Genomic DNA, 18744 nt, shown 5'->3' on the forward strand with positions numbered 1-18744 from the left:
CGGCGCTAAACCGCTGAGCCACCCGGGCTGCCCTCAAGTAGGATTTTTAATTGTGTGGTTTTTCGGTATGGAGAAACACTCAACTTGAAGATCCTAGATAACTACAAATTACTTCAGTCATTGGGCCATCTAACTATTTCCAGCCAACGAAGGACATTCACTGTGGCCAGTAGTGTCTTACACATTTTACATGTATAGACCCATTTTTCATCATTAAGGTACTCCCTAATATTCCCATCAAGGAAAACCAGCCCAGGTTATTACTCCTTGCAAAAAGCCCAAGGTCTGAACCATTGCAAACCTACAGGACTAAAAATCTAGTTGAAATTCTGAATCCACAGTTTCTACAAGTGAAGTTTATCTAATTTCTATTTAAAACAAATATGAGGGCAGCCCGGGTGGCTCAGCAGTTCAGTGCCGCTTTCAGCTCAGGGTGTGATCCTGGAGACCCAGGATGGAGTCCAGCGTCGGGCTCCCTGCATGGAGCCTGCTTCTTCCTCTGCCTGTGTCTCTCATGAATAAATAAAATCTTAAAAAAATAAAACAAATGGGAAATTTGCAATACTATGGTAAAAGCAATATTCCTGTACACTGGGCAGCCCAGGGCGTGATCCTGGAGACCCTGGATCAAGTCCCACGTCAGGCTCTCTGCATGGTGCCTGCTTCTCCCTCTGCCTGTGTCTCTGCATCTCGATGAATAAAAAATCTTTAAAAAAAAATTCCTGTACACGGACAGCAGAAAACATACGAAGATGGAGTCCATTTCTATTTATCAATTCATAAAATCTCAACAACTATATGAATTCATAGTATTTAGAAAGATATTTGTCCTCCCTTTTGGGCTAAATACAAAAATGCTAATCCAAATTTATATTTTTTGTGAATTGAATTGAATTTCTTCCTTCAAAATGGAATATAAAAACTACCCTATGTAAGAGTCAAGAGCCAAGGGTTGTCTTTTAAGCTTTTATTTAAGGACAATGATCTACGATGTAATTTTAGATCTTATTAAAAGCAGCCACGTCCATGGACTGCACATAGTCCTCAAAAGCAGTGATCCGCTCCTCCAGCATATCTGTTCCAACTTTATCATCTTCCACTACACACTGTATTTGAAGTTTTTTAATTCCATATCCCACTGGAACTAGTTTAGCTGAAAAGAACATTAAGAAAAATCTTAGTTAGCAAAGCCCTATTGATTGGCAAACATTTTAACTGTGCAGCTTCCAGATGTCACTTTCAAAAAGCAAAGATTGAACTCACAAGAGCCCCAGACCAAGCCATCTGCCTGAATGCTTCGGACGCACTCCTCTAATTTTGCCATATCTGTCTCATCGTCCCAAGGTTTCACATCTAGTAATATGGAAGACTTGGCAACAAGTGCAGGTTCTAAAAAAAAAAAAAGGTAAAAAGGTACAACCAACGTTATTCAGACACCCAGTGATGTTTTTTCACTTTAGTTGAAGACACCCTTAAAATCTTAATGTTTCTTAATGGATCATCTCAAACAAAACTACAGAATACAACTTATGTTTGTTACTCATATGCCCACTTTCCGTTGTGCTAAGAAAGAGGTGTTTAATTGCATAACAGTTTCTTTCCCACAGAGGAATGCCACAACTGCTACTGTAAGAACAGCTGCAGACCAGTAGCTGTGGAAGTTTTATGAAAAACTACGTATACAGATTTTTAAATACTGAACTAGTCAATGACGTGGAGGCAATTACTTTGGGAATCAAGCTTCAAAAGATTACTCAATTATGAAATGAAATTAAAGCAGCACAAATTTTAAAAAAATGACCTACTTTTGGCTTTCTTTGACTCATACTGTGCAAGGCGTTCCTCTCTTAGCCTCTTTGCTTCTTCACTTTCCTATAAAGAAAAATAGAGTATGTTTCACAAAGACAGTTGTTCCTCAGCTTTAAGCTAGTGAATCCATCACAACAAAGACCAGTTTTATCAGAAAAAGCAAATCCATCAGGAGCTCAGCCGAAAGATGGTGATTTGATTTTATTCATCATATAACCAGTGAGAATTTTTATAAGTCATGAAGTGGGTGAAACCAGAATTCAAATCCAGGCAATTTCACCACAGAGCCTATGATTAAGCTCATCGATCTACACACCAACTTATGCCATACCTCCTCGTCATCAGATCCGAAGAGATCAATATCATCATCGTCTTTACTATCTGTAGCTCCACTTCCTGTGGTGTCTTCCACATTAGCAGGGCCATACTTGCCCAAAGCTTTCTTCACTCCTGGAAGGCTTGGGAAAAAAAAAAAACTTAAGTTCAACCACCACTACGCTGGTACACTCTCAGACAGTACACGAGAACTTGTTTCCATCACTATCCAAAGAGCCCTTAGGTACTAAGAATTTGCCCGTAAACACTCCCAGGTAAATACTGTTGTGCGTTTAACTCCTCACCCAACAAACATTAGCAGCATGTGAGACATTACGTTCGATACTCACTATGATTTACTCTTTCAGTATGAGTATTTCTGTTTGAGATTAAGTATGCTCAGTTCCATTCTTAGTGAACTGGAGTCCACTTCCCCAAACTTCCACCCTTGTTGGCAGTTTCAGAAGAATGGCCAAGGACTGAATCAATGAGCCACCCCTCTCACCCCGGACGCGGGCCCCCCAGGTCAGGGTCCGGGCACAGTGTCAGGGCAGTGTGGGGAAAAGTTGAATTGCTGTGGTCCAGGTTCTACGTGTTCTGTGAAAAAATGCAGGACTTCAGTCTCTCGGCCTTCTCAAGTCACAGAGCTAGTTCAGCTTACATCACCCCAACAAAACTCACGTAGCCTGGGTCCAATTTTGTCACGTGAAAGATCCTGACCTGAAGCTTAGGAAGCCTTCTGTCCTTCAGGTAAACACACAGGTCACTTTACCTGGCCTTTTCCTTCTCGTAAGACTTGATGTGATTGTACCAACGCAGGGCATGATACAAGTCGGCAGGCGGGGGGCCGGAGACTGCTTCAAACACTGCCACATCCGCTTGTGACGGCACGTACCTGCGGGGAGGCAAGTCACACACGCCCTGAGGGGAGGGGCCAAGCGCCACGGCCACCAAGCTGAGCGCTGGGAGCTGGCCCATTTGCCACTGGGCAACCTAAGGTGATTTATTCTCGACGCTAAACTCAAGATCGGGGGCCATGTGTTTGGTTTTCCGCCCTCTCCCGAGGAATCCCTGCCACGTCGTGGACCTCAGAGCTCGCATCTCTGACGGAGACCTACGGGCTTACGTCCACGGGCCGAGCGAAGACGCGGAAAAGGTGGCTGAATCCAGTCAACGCAAAGAAGGCGCCCTTGGAAGCCCTCGGCCCCCAGCTGCGCCCGAGGCCGCGCCACGTGGCCGGCCCAGCCCGGCTCCAGCCCGGGCCCGTCCTCACCCCTCGATGTAGCTCTTGTCCGCTAGGTAGTCGTTGAGCACCTGGAGGCCGGCGGGGCTTTTCAGGTCTCCGAAACCCATAGCGTCGGCGGCTCCAAGAACCGGGCGGCAGCGAAGGAAGAGAAGAGGGGAGGCACCCGGCGCCCAGCGCTAAGAGGGGGGAGAGGAAAAAAGGGCCGCAAAAGGCCGGAAAACGCCTTATATAGAGACGGAGGCGTTTCCTTCTGCCGCACGGGGTCAAAGGTTAAGGGTCAACGTCCTCTAACAGCCTCATTCCTCCACGTAAAACTCGGAAGCTCCGCATTGAACGGCGCACAAATTATCCAGCGGCCTTTCTTTGTGTTTAGAAATAAGCTAATAAAAAGAGTATTCCTTAAACTAGTACCTCCGCGGCTCCGGCACACTACAGGAACCGCCCCTCGAAGCGCCGGAGGTGACCGAAGACGCTCGGCCTCAGGCGCCCGACCACTTCCGGCGGAACTGCGGTTCCCAACCGTCTCTCCCGCCTCCCGCCTCCCGCCTCCCGCCTCCGCCCCGCCCCCCCGTCCGGCTGCCGGAAATTGCCGAACTCGCGCTAAGCGGGAAATTCTCGAATCTGAGGTTTCTGGTCCCTCCTGGCTTCCCGTTCTCCAGGGCCGGCGGGCGAGGTTTGCCGAGGACGCCATGTTGAATAAGCAATCGGGCCTCTGAGGGGGCTGGGGAGGTGCGGCGGTTCTGCAGAGCGGCTTTGGCGGCTCCGCCGAGAAGGTGAGGTCGTGGTTGCGGGAGAAGGCTGAGGTGGCCCTTGCCACAGGAGTGGACTTCTTGACGAGACGGTTTCTTGTAGGCCAGGCGACTCCTCCTCCTCTTGCCCTTGACTGGGCGCCGCGTCCCAGCCCGCCTCCTCCGGGACCCCCGGGGCCGGCAGGTGAGCGCCGTTGGCCGCGGTCTCCGGTCTCTTGGGGCGGAAGGCAGGTGGGGAGCCTGGGGGCCCTGGGACCGCGGGCGCGGAGGCAGGCGTGGGAGTGACCTTCCTTCTGCAAGGGAGACGCAGGACGTTCCCGGGAGAGGACTCTGTCAAGTGACTTAGGCCTCAAGGCAGCGGTTTCCCAAGTTAACACACATAATCCAGACGTTGGCCGGCGTTGCCTTAGCAGCCGTCCATGCGTCTGGGGATTTTTGTTGTTGTTGTTTTTTCATTTTTGTCCATTGAGTTATTTTTTTATTCCTTTCCCTGGTGGGTTAAACTGAGGAAAATGGTATTTAAAACCTTTGCCCAAGGTCGCACTGCAGATGACCTAGCTACGTTGTTCAGCCGTGTGGGGCTCTAACATGTACCGTAAGAGCGTGGATTAGGCCCGGCTGTGCTCCAGAATGATTGGAGAGCATTGAAAATGTGAACTGTTTCTGATGAATAAACATCCAAGTTGTTTCGTTAGGGAACGTTCTCTCCCCCCCCCACCCCCCCCCACCCCGCCCAATGGCCTGGTGCAGGGTGTTATAAGGCTGTCAGAGGCCTGCGCTTTTTCAGGAAAATTTCTGGCAGAGATTTGAGATATAACTCCTATAGCAGACAGTTATTTTACGTCTGTTATAAATTAGAAATGAGTCCACGAAGAAGAATAAAATGGATGATATGCCTGGGGAGTAGGTTAGGAAATTTAAGATGGGCTGATGAAGGAAAGTTTTGGAAAACTGTCATCTATTGGGGTAATGCACTCTTCCGTTTGATGCTGGATTTTCAAGAGACAACCTAATTCTGGTTGATTTCCTAACTAAAGTGGGCAATACCTTTTTCCTGTATTGGAGACAAAATAATAAAGTGTTTACATTGTTGTATGAAATGTTGATTGTTGATTTTCAGTTTGTCATTACTCTGATTCAGCAAACTCAGATTTACCTTTATATCATCGACAGAATTTAGTAAGGCGGATGGTACTCATTTTGGAACTTGGTGGTAAGATTATTTGATGGTATTTTTACAAGGGCTAGGTCTTCAGAAAAGGGAAATGACCAAATTGCACCATTTCTTTTCAAGGAGCTTACACTTTAGTAGGTACTAAAATTGGTTACTAATCTATAATTTAGTAGGTGGAATAATAAAGCTATATGCACAATGTGGGCTGTACACAAAGGGGGAGTACCAAGGAAGAGGACTTTGATCTTCAGTGGCTAGTACTGTCTGAATTGAATTCAGATTTAGTTGACATTTATTGCACTCCTACTAATAACACAGCCTAGGAATTTTTTTTTTTTTCTTATCTATAGGTGAGGAAGCAGAAACTCTGATTTACCAAAAAAATTACTCAGTAGTGGGTGTTAGAATTCATGTGTACAAATTCAGTATTACAAGTTCTGAATTAATGAATTTTATGAATTAACTAAAGTGAATTAATGAAGCTTTTAATTATACCTTTTCTATAATAGGTATGTGAAACTTCATGCTTAAAAGTTAGATATAGGTACTATCTTCTACTCTTTTGACCTTTGAAAGTCATGTTGATAAATTATTATCACATTTCCATTTTTAGAAGGTTCAAGTGAAAAATTATAATTTAGTTGCTTAGCCCATTTGATCAAGTGAGTGGACAAAAGAAGTTCAGTACTTAGCCCTTATGATCCCTTATGATCAAGTGAATGTATAAAAACTCTAAATGTTCAGATAACTTTGCTTTCTGCTTATGTATATCTTTAATTGGTGTTACATAATTCGCTCCAATTTCTTCTAGTAATTCAACAAACTTTTATTATGGGAGACCATCCTATGCTTTGTAGGATGTTTTGCAGCACCCTGGCCTCTACCCTCTAGATGCTATAGTATCTTTCCCCTAGTTGTGACCATAGTGGGTCCCACTGTTGCCAGATGTTCCCTGGGAAACAAAACTGTCCCTGGTTTGAGAACCACTGTTTTAGAGCTTACTGTGTACCAGCCTTGGAAATAGGCACTGAAGACAGAAATATTCAAGAAGTCCATAATAGGGTAGAACAGACATATAATTGCAAATCTATAAGATAAATGTATTAAGCACAGAAAATGGCACTCCAGACATTTAAAAGGCTGGTATTTGTGAGCCAGCTCAGAATCTCAAGAGCAGTTAGTGGATAGCTGCTTAGAGCACAGAATGTTAGGATGAGTATTGGTAGGAAATGAAGGCAGAAAGGTAGGTATTATTTTACATGGTATTAGTCGTAAGCTCACTGTAATTCTTAGAATTTATCTTACTATAGAGTAGTGTTTTACATTTGATCATTTGTTGATAGTTAAAGAAAACAACACAAAACTGTCATTTACATAGATTTATATACTAGTTGCTCCTTCATAGCTCCTTAACATTGTACAAGTCAGTTAATCTCTCTGGAACTGAATATTCTCATCTCTAGAATTTGAGGGAAAACATAAGGACCTGTGAATGTTCAATGAAATGAGGTGTGAGAAGTGTTTAAAACTTAGGAGTTATTACCAAAAAGTTTGTAATTAGGGTTTTATTTTTTCCTATGATAATAAAACTCTTCTTCATTTTATTCTTAGCAATATGTTAAGGATACCTCTAAGAAGGGCCTTAGTAGGCCTTTCTAAGTCTCCTAAAGGATGTGGTGAGTATTTTATTTTTATTTGCATTTATAGTTACTGTCTTTGTAAATTGATTGGTTTATCGGAATGTTTCTTGAAAGGACCTAAACTCTAACTTGTTTTAAGTAAAATAGAAACAAATGGTCTTAGTTGAATAGAATTTTTTTTTTTTTAAGATTTATGTATTTTAGAGAGAGAGCATACAAGCAGGGGGAGGGGCAGAAGGAGAGACTCTCTCAAGCAGACTCCCTCACAGAGCAGGGAGCGTGATGGAGGGCTTGATCTCACAACCCTGAGATCATGACCAGAGCCAAAATCAAGAGTAGGCTGCTTAACTGACTGAGCTACCCAGGCACCGCTAGAGTAATTTTTAAAATAGAACTAAACAGTTTATAGAAGGTGTCATGGAATAGAAAGTAGTAGAAACTGCGTATCAGTGCCAGAATGGAAAAAGCAGTCCTGCTGCTTTTGAAAAGTGGTATTCCCTTGAACATATTTTTAGTAGTATTAAAAGTTTCAACTTAAACTACCACTAAAAGTGGATAGCCATATTCTATCTGGTATTCAGGACTGGAAAAGTTTTGTCTAATTCAGTATTTTACAGGTTTACTATTTTAGGCTTGTAGATTATAGAATTAATCCATTATCTTCTGCTATAATAAATTTAACTCTGTTAATTTATTTCTCATGTCAATACTTTTGATGGTCAGTTCGAACAACTGCTACAACAGCAAGCAACTTAATTGAAGTATTTGTTGATGGTCAGTCTGTCATGGTGGAACCAGGAACTACCGTCCTCCAAGTAGGCATATGTTCTTATTCTTTATTTTTGCGTATGTTCTGGTTTTTAAAAGAATACCAGTTTATTTCTTTTAGGCTGTTTACATCTAAAGTTTTTAAGATCCTTGATAAATGCTCATAATACAATTATAGATAGAAAAATTATATGAAATTTTTATAATTATATAAAATTTACCTGAAAATAAGTTGGATTTCAAATCTTGGCGTTTCAAAAAAAATAAAAACTAAAAAAATAAAAGCTTGGCATTTCAAAGTGAGCTATCATTTATCTGTTTCTGACTTTCATAGTGAATTATAAGTTATTTTGTTGTTCAGTTCTACCTTCCAAGTAAATACCTATTAGAAATTTGAAGTTACCAAAAATAAATTATAAGTTAATATAGGTAAGTTTTGGGAAAAGGTAATCTTTGTTGTGAACCTGCTTGATGCTTTTCACTTTATGTAACTTCGCAGTTTTTAGTAATATTTCTAGGAATGTGTCCTACAAAGCAGGTAAATGGAGGGTAGTCTGTTCTTTTCTTTTTTTTCCCTCCAGGTTTTATTTATTTATTTGAGAGAGAGAGCATGCACAAGCCAGGAGAAGAGGGAGAGGGAGAAGCCAATTCCCCGCTGAGCAGGGAGCCCACTGTGGGGCTCCATCCCAGGACTCTGGGATCATGACCTGAGCTGAAGGCAGATGCTTAACCAACTGAGCCACCCAGGCACCCCAAGGATAGTTTGTCCTTAAATTCATGCCCTGAATATGTAATTTATCCAGATTCCTTCAGAACTAACAATTGGTCATGGAGAAGTGATGTTTCATTCTATCTGTAAATTGTCAAAAGCTAAAATGCTCTTATTCATGTTAGCAGTCACTTCTAGACTGTCTGCCAGGCACAGAGACATGTAAGCAATAAGCACATATGTTCAGGGTCTGGTGGAGAGTATTTTTGCCAGGTAGAGGAGGTGATAGAGATGTTAGGGGTATCTCAGGTGATCACTGAAGAGATTTTAAAGGATAAGTGTTTGTCTTTGGACAAAGAAGCTTCAAATAGTTTGGTATCTTTGGAACATAAGTTGTATGTAGAAGATGAGATAACAGGAAATCAAATTACTCTGATAGAGAGATCCAGTCATGAAAGAAGATATATGTCATGCTAAAGAGCTTATAGTTTGACCCATCAATAGGTATCATGGCAGTTAAGTAGTAGTATAGTGACTGTAGAGGATGTTGGTTTGGAGAATAACAAGATTGGTGTGAGGGACAAAGGAGTATCTTGCGCTAGTAGAGCAGAAAATGAAAGGCCTAAAATAGTAACAGTGGGAATGAAAATGAGAGGATAGATCGAGGGAGAGTGAGATGTAGACAGACAGACCTTTAGAAACAACGAGGACCAGGGGGATTTTTGTGGTTTCAGGCTTTGTTAGCTTTTTTGGGGATATATCATGGGAGACAGAAATAGGTTGAATTTTAACTGTCTACACATATGCATGCCTATTTAAGTCTAAAGCTTGGAGAAGTGGTTAGAGCTCAAATAAGGGGTTAGATATAATCATCATCTGCAATGTGAGCTAGTATGAAGGTTAGGAAAGATCTTGCTTCTTACTTACTATACACTCTGTATCTAGCACACAGCAAGACTCCATACATTTGCTAAGTAGTTAAAACATTGGAAATTGAGGAAGTTGCTTTAGAGCCAGGGCTAAAGATGGAAGAACTAACCCCAGGGGAAATTTGAATAGGCTTCGAGAAGGAGGAGTGATAATTAGGAGGGCTGGACTAATCCCCCATACTAGACATATGTGAACTGAGAAGAGCTTCAACCACAGTGGAAATAGGAGTCCTCAGGTAGGGTATATGGAGCCAAATATAGAAGCAGATCATAGCCAGCTAGACAGTGTGAGATGGAATCTAATCCAAAGGAGGAAAGCGAAGCAAAGAGGAAGTCCAAGTATGAAGCCAACCACTGGGAAAGAGTTTGAAGGGATGTCTTTGTTGACAGTGGTTCAGAGTGGAAATAGTCAAACCTTCAGCACAATCTGAGAGGTTGGTTCATTCAGTTTCTTCCGCATAAGGTTTGTGGAAGAGGCAGCTTCAGAGCAAACGGGTAGGAGAAATCAAGACCAAAGAAGGAAAAAAAAAAAAAAAAAGACCAAAGAAGGAGGGAAATCTCTTCAGGGACGAAGAATGGATGAAGCTATAAATATTTATAAACAGGAGTAATAAAGTAGGTGGGGATGACCTTTTCTTTTTTCCTTTTGTGTTTTAGACAAGGATGAGGTCAGGTTATTCTAATGCAAAAAATTTTTTCTTTGTCTTCTAGGCTTGTGAGAAGGTTGGCATGCAGATTCCTCGATTCTGTTATCATGAAAGATTGTCTGTTGCTGGAAACTGCAGGATGTGCCTGGTTGAAATTGAGAAAGCTCCTAAGGTACTTGATACCTAAAATTCCATACCATGCAGTAGAAGGTAGAAAACCTTAAATCTTGCAGCAAACTTTATTTAGAACCAGTGTTGTAGTGGAGAAACCTAACCCCATTTAATTGTATCTATAAATTTATTTTTTGTTTGTATGCAATTGCGTCTGTTCATTTCAAAGCTGAAAATGCATTGATGAAAGTGCTTTATAAATGCAAGCACTGTATAACTAACAGATTTAGAAATTAAAGGTGATTTCTTATAGCTCCAGTATTTCCAAATGGCTATGTGACACACAGCTAAGATGCAGAGTTGCCAAGCAGCACATTGAAAGTGCCATTCCATTTTCACTAGAGAAAGGGATTGCAGTGAAGAGGTTCACTTTCAGTTTAATTTCATTTTGTCTCATACAGTTCTAATTTAGTACCTGCTAATAAAAACAGTTATTTATTTTTTAAGATTGTATTTATTTATTCATGGAGACACAGAAAGAGAGAGGCAGAGACACAGGCAGAGAGATAAGCAGGCTCCATGCAGGGAGCCTGATGTGGGACTCCATCCTGGTACTCCAGGATCACACCCTGAGCCCAAGGCAGACACACTTAACTGCTGAGCCATCCAGGAGTCCTGAGAATAGAATTTAGAAGTATGATGTCTTATTTTTTTCTAAGTGAAATATAAAGTGTCAGATTATCATATTGTGAATATGAAAACTGAAAAATAGAGTCTTCAACAGTACTGTTCTTTGCTTCTTTTCAAATGTAAGATTTAATGTTTTTATATATTGGGTTGCTTATAATTATAAGTAAATATAAGTACTTAAAGGTTTTTTTTTTATTGAAATTCCAGGTTGTAGCTGCTTGTGCCATGCCAGTAATGAAAGGTTGGAATATCCTAACAAACTCAGAGAAATCTAAGAAAGCCAGGTACTTTAATGTTACTTAGCATAGTAACTTTTCCTATAGCGGAAAATTGCTCATTTCAGAATTTAGACCTCCTATAGATGAAAAATTCAGTAAAAAGCTCTGAAAAAGTTGGCAGGTTGGGCTCATAGGAGCATTGGAAATAAGTACACAGTAAGGAGGTTAAGCCAGGTGTTCATGCTTTTGAGCCTAGAATGGAATTAGCACTAACAGCTCTTATTTAGTAACTTTTTCAACTTGTGATGAATAATGAATCTGGGGCTTATTGAACTGAGATTATTTCAGTAACATATTACTATATTGTATAGGCACTGATTATATTTCTTTTTGCTGTGCATTTGCTTTTATTTTGAATTAATGTGAATGATTTCTGAAGACCATTCAGCAACTTTGGGTAATTTTGTATTGTTAACAGTCATAATTTTCTATGTTCTGTAATGATATTTTATTCCTAGACTTATATAAACATTTTTTTAGATTGTGTCTAATACTAGAATGATGGTTGCATTGGCATTTCTGATAATAAATGCAAGTTTAATACTATATGAAAGGATGATACAATATCATTTTACATATTAAAATTTTCCATACAGAGAAGGTGTGATGGAGTTCTTATTAGCAAATCACCCACTGGACTGTCCTATTTGTGACCAGGGAGGTGAATGTGATCTGCAGGTATGTCGTCTAACTTCATAAATCTTTTTTGGTTGTCTCCGGTTTTGATTTCACTAGCAGCATTAGATTAATTCTCTCAATCTACTTAAGGACCAATCCATGATGTTTGGAAGTGATAGGAGCCGATTTTTAGAGGGAAAACGTGCTGTGGAGGACAAAAACATTGGACCATTGGTAAAGACCATTATGACTAGATGTATACAGTGTACTCGCTGCATCAGGTAATGATTTTCCTTCTGTCTTCTGGAATATCATTCACATACTTAATATTCACAAATTTGATGGAATAACAACAATAGAAAAAATGGCAACATTTTTTGGTGGGAGAAGAGGCATGTTTTTAATGTTTCCTGCATAAGTAAATAAAATGAATTGATCGCTTTCAATAAATATCAATTTGCATTGAATTTACAAATCAAAAGCTGTAAGCATTCACTCTGATAACTTGTTGAGCTATATACGTGATTTGTGCAATTTTCTGTGTGTTACACTGCAATTAACTAACATACAAACATTTATTGAACTCTCTTTTATTCAAGGACTGTTTACCTTTGAAAATATAGTTGTGTGTTTTTAGTGTTTTGAAAATCATTATCTCTTTGTGATCATAGATAGGAAAGGAGGTAATTTTGCTGGATTTGACCATTTGACAGTACATTTTTACCTTGCAGGTTTGCAAGTGAGATTGCAGGAGTAGATGATTTGGGAACAACAGGCAGAGGAAATGATATGCAGGTTGGCACGTACATTGAAAAGATGTTCATGTCTGAACTGTCTGGCAATATCATTGACATCTGCCCTGTAGGTGCCCTGACCTCTAAGCCCTATGCTTTTACTGCCCGCCCTTGGGAAACAAGGTATTCATTGTTGATTTTTTGATAATTTGTTTTTTGTCCTTTAATTGACCATTGTTCAAAAAAATTTAAGATTCATGTCCTTCCTATATTCTGATTGTTTTGGTCTGCTAAGTTTTTATGTATTTAAGTACAATCCTCTTACTGGAAGGTAAGTAGATAGATTAAAGGACAGGGTGAACCTGTGTAAATCAATTATAGTTTTCTTGGAAATTAATTCCCAAGTACTTAACCACACAATTATTTTATTCACTTGATCTTTCAAAGAGTAAAATGAGCTTGATTTTTAAAAGATAGTCTCCTCATTGTATGTTTTCAACCATGTGCAGATATATTTTAGTCAGTTCCTATTATCAGACATTTAGTTTGTTTCTGTATAGTTGTAAATCTGTGGTAAAAATTGTTATCGTGGTGCCAGGTAGCTCAGTCAGTTTAGCATCCAACTCTTAGCTTTGGCTCAAGGTTTGTGAGACCAAGCCCCACATCCGGCTCTGTGCTCAGCACAGAGTGCTTCAAATTTTCTCCCTCTCCTAGCTTTCTCTCTCTCTGTCTCACTCTCCCCTCCCCCCACCCCATCTCAAATAAATGAATAAAATCTTTAAAAAAAATTGTTAAAAATTTTCTTACATATCTCTGCTTTATTTTATTTTTTTTTATTTGACAGAGAGTGAGCGCACAAGCAGGGAGAGTGGCAGGCAGAGGGAGAGGGAGAAGCAGGCTCCCTGCAAAACAAGGAGCTCAATAAGGGGCTCCATCCCTGGACCCTGATCCTAGGAGCCTGGGATGATGACCTGAGCCAAAGGCAGACGCTTAACTGACTGAGCCACCCAGGAGTCCCTATATCTCTGATTCTTCTTACTAAACTGAGAAGTGGAGTAGGTAGTTGCAATGAGTTTGAATATTTTTAAGGTCCTAGAAATATATCATTAAATTACCCTCCTGTTTTTAAACTTCCACTGGAGTATATGAGAATATCTTAGAATTCTAGGTTTTTAACCACGTATTTATGTATATTAAAGGATTATGGGGATGGGGCACAGTATGTACCTGAGATTTTTTTTTTTTAAGATTTTATTTATTTATTCATGAGAATACACAGAGAGGAGAGAGAGAGAGAGGCAGAGACACAGGCAGAGGGAGAAGCAGGCTCCATGCAGGGAGCCCGACGTGGGACTCCATCCAGGGTCTCCAGGATCAGGCCCTGGCCTGAAGGTGGCGCTCAACTGCTGAGCCACCTGAGCTACCCGTAGCTGAGATGTTTAAGTAGAGATTTTTCTCTTTTTCTTTTAAGACCCCCATAATGCAAGCAGAAAAGAACTTCCATCTCTATAGCTTACCCTAGCCTGATAGAACCTGTTCAAGGTGGGAGGGAAGGGGATGAGAACAGGCCCCAAGCCACACTACCACTGATTTCCACCCTTCTTACTGAAGTTCAGTAGTTTTGCCTTGCATAAAAGCTTCTCATGGTGGCGTATGCCTTTGGTAACTTCCAAAGTGCTGAATTGGTTGTTTTTGTTAATTTAGTTTTAAATTAACAAAAGTTTTAGTTTTAGTTTTGCTTTTTTGTAGGAAGATTTGCCAGGCTTTTTAATCAGTTATACCAGAAATCTTACCCTCTTGTTACTTATTTTGATAGTCATATTTCCCAGATTTGGCCGTTTGGAACCCTTACCATTGGCTTTTGTTTTTTTTGTTTGTTTGTTTTTTGTTTTTACGATTTTATTTATTTATTCATGAGAGACACAGAGAGAGAAAGAGAGAGAGGCAGAGACACAAGCAGAGGGAGAAGCAGGCTCCATGTAGGGAGCCCGACATGGGACTCGATCCCAGGTCTCCAGGATCACACCCTGGGCTGAAGGCAGGCACTAAACCATTGAGCCACCCAGGGACCCCCACCATTGGCTTTTGTATCAGAGAACAGTCTCTAAAGCTTTATTTGTTTTTTTAAAATTTTATTTATTTATAAGAGAGAGAACATGAGTGTGCACAAGTGATTGCAGGGAGAAGCAGAGGGAGAGCAGACTCTGCACACACTATCCTGAGATCATGACCTGAGTCAAAATCAGCAGTCAGACACCCAACCAACCGAGCCACCCAGAAGACCCTAAACCTTTTTTTTTACAGTAGAAATTTGTGTGAGGTAGTCAAAGATGAGGATATTTTTTTAATTGCAATTTCTCTGGGTCCCATTATTTTTAGAAATTCAAAAAAGCAAGTCATTGTAAAAATTTTTTTTTTGATAAGTCAGGTGGCAGAAGCTTTGTTCTTATTGCCAAAATCAGCATACTAAATCTATGTGTTTATTTTCTCAGAAAGACGGAATCCATTGATGTCATGGATGCGGTTGGAAGTAATATTGTGGTAAGCACAAGAACAGGAGAGGTGATGAGGATTTTGCCAAGAATGCATGAGGACATCAATGAAGAGTGGATCTCTGATAAAACCAGGTATATGCTGCATTGTTTTCCTTAACTTTTGTGATTGATTTAAAGTGTATTTTATGGTAATTTTCACTATAAAATGCTGTTTTAATAATTGCAAATTAGTTAATAAATGTAGACTACTGAAATCTGGACTGTTTATAAGGAGAATTGGACAAAACTGACATTCATATTGCAGGCTTTCATATTAACTTTGACAAATACCATTTTTCCTCCCAGATGGAAAAATTGAAATGGGTTAAGATATTTAATCTGTTCCAGTTTGTTCATTGGAAAAAGGCACTCGAGTTTGCACATCATAATTTTGATAAAACATCGCGATATTCAAATTTTTTAAATAAAAATGATTTGGCTTCTTCAGCTATCAAATTTTTTTGTGTTGTGATCTTAAGATTATTCAGGTAGCTGAATACAAATCACTTTTTAGATGTTTTAGTTTTAGATGATCAAAAAATATTCTTTAAAAAACTTGGGAGTAATTATTTGTGTCCAAATATTTGTCAGTTTATTTGACATTTTAACAGGTATTATATTTAAATAATATTTTTTTAGACTTTAAGTTTGAAAACTATAAGTTGCCTCTTCAGCAGAATTCCACAAATGGTGTAATTTCTGTTATCTAGATTTGCCTATGATGGGCTAAAACGTCAAAGACTTACTGAGCCGATGGTCAGAAACGAAAAGGGGCTTTTAACCTATACCACCTGGGAGGATGCACTCTCTCGTGTAGCTGGAATGGTAAAAAATTGAAATACAGAGTATATATTATTTGTGATTTTCAAGGAATATCTTTGTAGCAAAGAGGGGGATATGTGTCTCTTCACTTCTTTCCTCTTATCAAGATTGCCTTCCATTTAATAAACATTTATTTTTATGTCTGAACCATATGCCAGACAGACATCATGCTAGAAATAGGGATGTAGAGACCACTAACACATGGTCCCCTTCTTCCCACAATCTTGTAGTAGGGAAAGATGCATAGTCAAATATCATGTGCTACTATGGGGAATCGTGCAGGAAGTGATGTCTGAGAGAGCATTGAGAGGGGTGCCTAACCAGGCTAGCATGTCAGAGATGTCTTTCTACATAAGGTGACTCAGACAAAGTCTAAGAATGAATGCAAACTTGTCAGCAAAAATGTAGGGAATGGTTTCTTTCTTTCTTTTTTTTTTTTAAAGATTTTATTTATTTATTTATTCATGAGAGACACACAGAGAGAGGCAGAGGGAGAAGCAGGTCCTATGCAGGGAGCCCAACGTGGGACTCCATCCTGGGTCTCCGGGATCACACCCCGGGCTGAAGGCGGCGCTAAACCGCTGAGCCACCCGGGCTGCCCAGGAATGGCTTTCTAGTCACAGAAAGGCAGTGTACACAAAGGGCTTGAGGGAATGGTAGATACTTCGGAATAAGCTTTAACTGTAATTCACAGTCTTCATCCTCCAAACCTCATCATGAGGCCCATTTGTTCCTAATTTAAAACAAATATCTTTCCTCCAAGCTGGTGGTATTATTAGTCTTGGCCTCACATAGACCTTTGCTTCTCACTTTAGGTTAATAATTAGTCAGTTAGTCAAAAGTTCATTGCTTTTTTTAATACCTTAAAATGACTGTTGTTTTGTTTTCTGAAGAGTGGTCTTTGCTGAATGGAAGTTTTTTGGTGATACTCTTTTCATCTGTTTCTAGTTGCAGAGTTTTCAAGGCAAGGATGTAGCAGCAATTGCAGGTGGCTTGGTGGATGCTGAAGCCCTAGTAGCTCTTAAAGATTTGCTTAATAGAGTGGACTCTGACACTTTGTGCACAGAAGAGGTCTTCCCCACTGCAGGAGCTGGGTGAGAACTATGAAGCTAGCATGTAGGCTTGCTTTGTTGTTGTTGTGGTTGTTGTTATACAAGTTGTGTATAAATCAATACATCTGGGATGCCTGGGTGGCTCAGGATGTGATCCCTGTCTGGGGATGGAGTCCTACATTGGGCTCCCTGCGAGGAGCCTGTTTTTCCCTTCTCCCTCTATCTCTCTGCCACTCGGTGTGTCTGGAATGAATGAATGAATGAATGAATGAATGAATGAATGAATGAATGAATTTAAAAAATCAGTATATCTGGTGCGCCTGGCTGGCTCAGTTGGTAGAGTGGGTGACTCTTAATCTTGGGTTTCTAAGTTCAAGCCCATGTTGGTAGTAGAGTTTACTTAAAAAAATAAATAAGTACATCTGTGGCATCAATAAATGATATGTGACAGCTTGGATTTTCCATCATACCCACCAGAGTCTTTTCATGTAGAGACCAAAGTCAAGCCAGGAACGATTAGTAATTAATAACTGGAGTAATTAATAACTGAAGTAATCCAGTTATTAGTAAGTATCTGAATTGTGCCTGGGTGGCTCAGTCCGTTAACCATCCAACTCTTGATTTTGGCTCAGGTCATGATCTCAGGGTCCTGGGATTGAGCCCCAAGTATGCCCACCATCTGCTTGTCTCCCTCTGCCCCTTCCCCTGCTTGCATGCGCATGCTGTCTCAAATAAACCTTTTTTTTTTTTTTTTTTTTTTAAGATTTTATTTATTTATTCATGATAGACATGGCGGGGGGGTGGGCTGCGCAGAGACACAGGCAGAGGGAGAAGCAGGCTCTATGCGGGTAGCCCAACGCGGGACTCAATCCCGGGACTCCAGGATCACACCCTGGGCCAAAGATAGGCACTAAACCGCACTGCCCTCAAGTAAATCTTTTTTTAAAAAGTATCTGAAACTTTGATGTAATTTAGAAATACTTCATAATAATGTATTGTCTGGGAATACCATGGGTTTGTTGACATGAGAATATTGCATGGATTGGTATTGTGTATTAGTTTTGAAGTAAACCTGTATTTTTATTTATTTCTAGCACAGATTTGCGTTCCAATTATCTTCTTAATACTACAATTGCTGGTGTGGAAGAGGCAGATGTTGTCCTTCTGGTTGGTACAAATCCACGTTTTGAGGCACCACTATTTAATGCTAGAATTCGAAAGAGGTTAGTAATAATATTCAGGGATTTAAAAATGTTTATATAATAACTTGGCTTACATCCGAAAAGTTACTCTTTTAGTTAATTCCTAATAGTGTTCATGGGAATAAGACTCCAAAAGATAATTGGAGTGCAGCTTCTAACAGATCTGTTCCCTCCCTCTCCTCCTGCCAAACTTATTACTTTGTCTTCTTATTTTGAAGTAATTCAAGATGCACCAATTTTTCTATAATTTCTTTTATAATGATTTTCTTCCTGTCTAGGGTCCAGTCTCCGGTAACACATTGCAGTTAGTGTCATGACTCTTCAGTTTTCTTTTTTGACATTTTTTTTGTAGAGCACAGGCAATTGTTTTGTAGAATATCTCCATCTTTTCATATCTTAGAGACTCATGAATAGGTTGGCATAATTTATTGTTTATACTGTGACACTATTGAGAGTGAAAGGGGCAATTTTTTTTTTTTAAGATTTTTATTTATTTAATCATGAGAGACACAGAGAGAGAGAGGCAGAGGGAGAAGCAGGCTCCATGCAGGACTCGATCCCAGAGCCCCAGGGTCTTGCCAAAGGCAAGACGCTGAGCCACCCAGGTGTCCCAAGGGGGAATTGTTAATACTGCAGGATACAGATAAAAACCAACACTATCTCAGAGAAACAGAATATATGGTCACCACATTTGTAACTAGTTTTAAAAGAGCTAGA

At 40.1% G+C, this 18744-nt stretch overlaps 2 protein-coding genes and 2 non-coding genes across 6 annotated transcripts in view; 1 reads left to right on the forward strand and 3 right to left on the reverse strand.

Annotated features, from left to right (window-relative positions):
- Window positions 1-952: 952 nt before the first annotated feature.
- EEF1B2 (eukaryotic translation elongation factor 1 beta 2) lies at window positions 953-3927 on the reverse strand. The gene is made up of 7 exons (XM_077885061.1): window positions 3782-3927; window positions 3398-3546; window positions 2897-3019; window positions 2141-2267; window positions 1806-1872; window positions 1264-1389; window positions 953-1153 (listed from the first exon to the last, which is right to left on the reverse strand). Exons 2-7 carry the CDS (start codon window positions 3475-3477, stop codon window positions 999-1001), a joined length of 678 nt encoding a protein of 225 aa, XP_077741187.1. The 5' UTR covers window positions 3478-3546; window positions 3782-3927; the 3' UTR covers window positions 953-998.
- Window positions 1528-1660, reverse strand: LOC144306307 (small nucleolar RNA SNORA41). The gene has a single exon (XR_013373376.1). It is a non-coding gene; the product is annotated as a small nucleolar RNA SNORA41 (small nucleolar RNA).
- On the reverse strand, window positions 1952-2029 carry LOC144306306 (small nucleolar RNA SNORD51). Its single transcript, XR_013373375.1, has one exon. It is a non-coding gene; the product is annotated as a small nucleolar RNA SNORD51 (small nucleolar RNA).
- A 48-nt stretch (window positions 3928-3975) lies between the features above and the next one.
- Window positions 3976-18744, forward strand: part of NDUFS1 (NADH:ubiquinone oxidoreductase core subunit S1) — a 32754-nt gene continuing 17985 nt past the window's right edge. The window contains exons 1-13 of one of the 3 annotated variants that reach the window (XM_077885059.1): window positions 3976-4143; window positions 4223-4303; window positions 6905-6969; window positions 7657-7748; window positions 10051-10158; window positions 10995-11071; window positions 11662-11743; window positions 11834-11964; window positions 12415-12600; window positions 14910-15044; window positions 15662-15776; window positions 16722-16867; window positions 17920-18048. In XM_077885059.1, the coding sequence (XP_077741185.1) occupies window positions 6909-6969; window positions 7657-7748; window positions 10051-10158; window positions 10995-11071; window positions 11662-11743; window positions 11834-11964; window positions 12415-12600; window positions 14910-15044; window positions 15662-15776; window positions 16722-16867; window positions 17920-18048 (1262 nt within the window). In that variant the 5' untranslated portion in view covers window positions 3976-4143; window positions 4223-4303; window positions 6905-6908. The remainder of the gene's footprint in view (window positions 4144-4222; window positions 4304-6904; window positions 6970-7656; window positions 7749-10050; window positions 10159-10994; window positions 11072-11661; window positions 11744-11833; window positions 11965-12414; window positions 12601-14909; window positions 15045-15661; window positions 15777-16721; window positions 16868-17919; window positions 18049-18744) is intronic. The other 2 variants (XM_077885058.1, XM_077885060.1) reach the window with 2 other exon arrangements.

Source organism: Canis aureus, chromosome 36 (assembly GCF_053574225.1).
Source record: "Canis aureus isolate CA01 chromosome 36, VMU_Caureus_v.1.0, whole genome shotgun sequence".
NCBI classification, from domain to species: domain Eukaryota; kingdom Metazoa; phylum Chordata; class Mammalia; order Carnivora; family Canidae; genus Canis; species Canis aureus.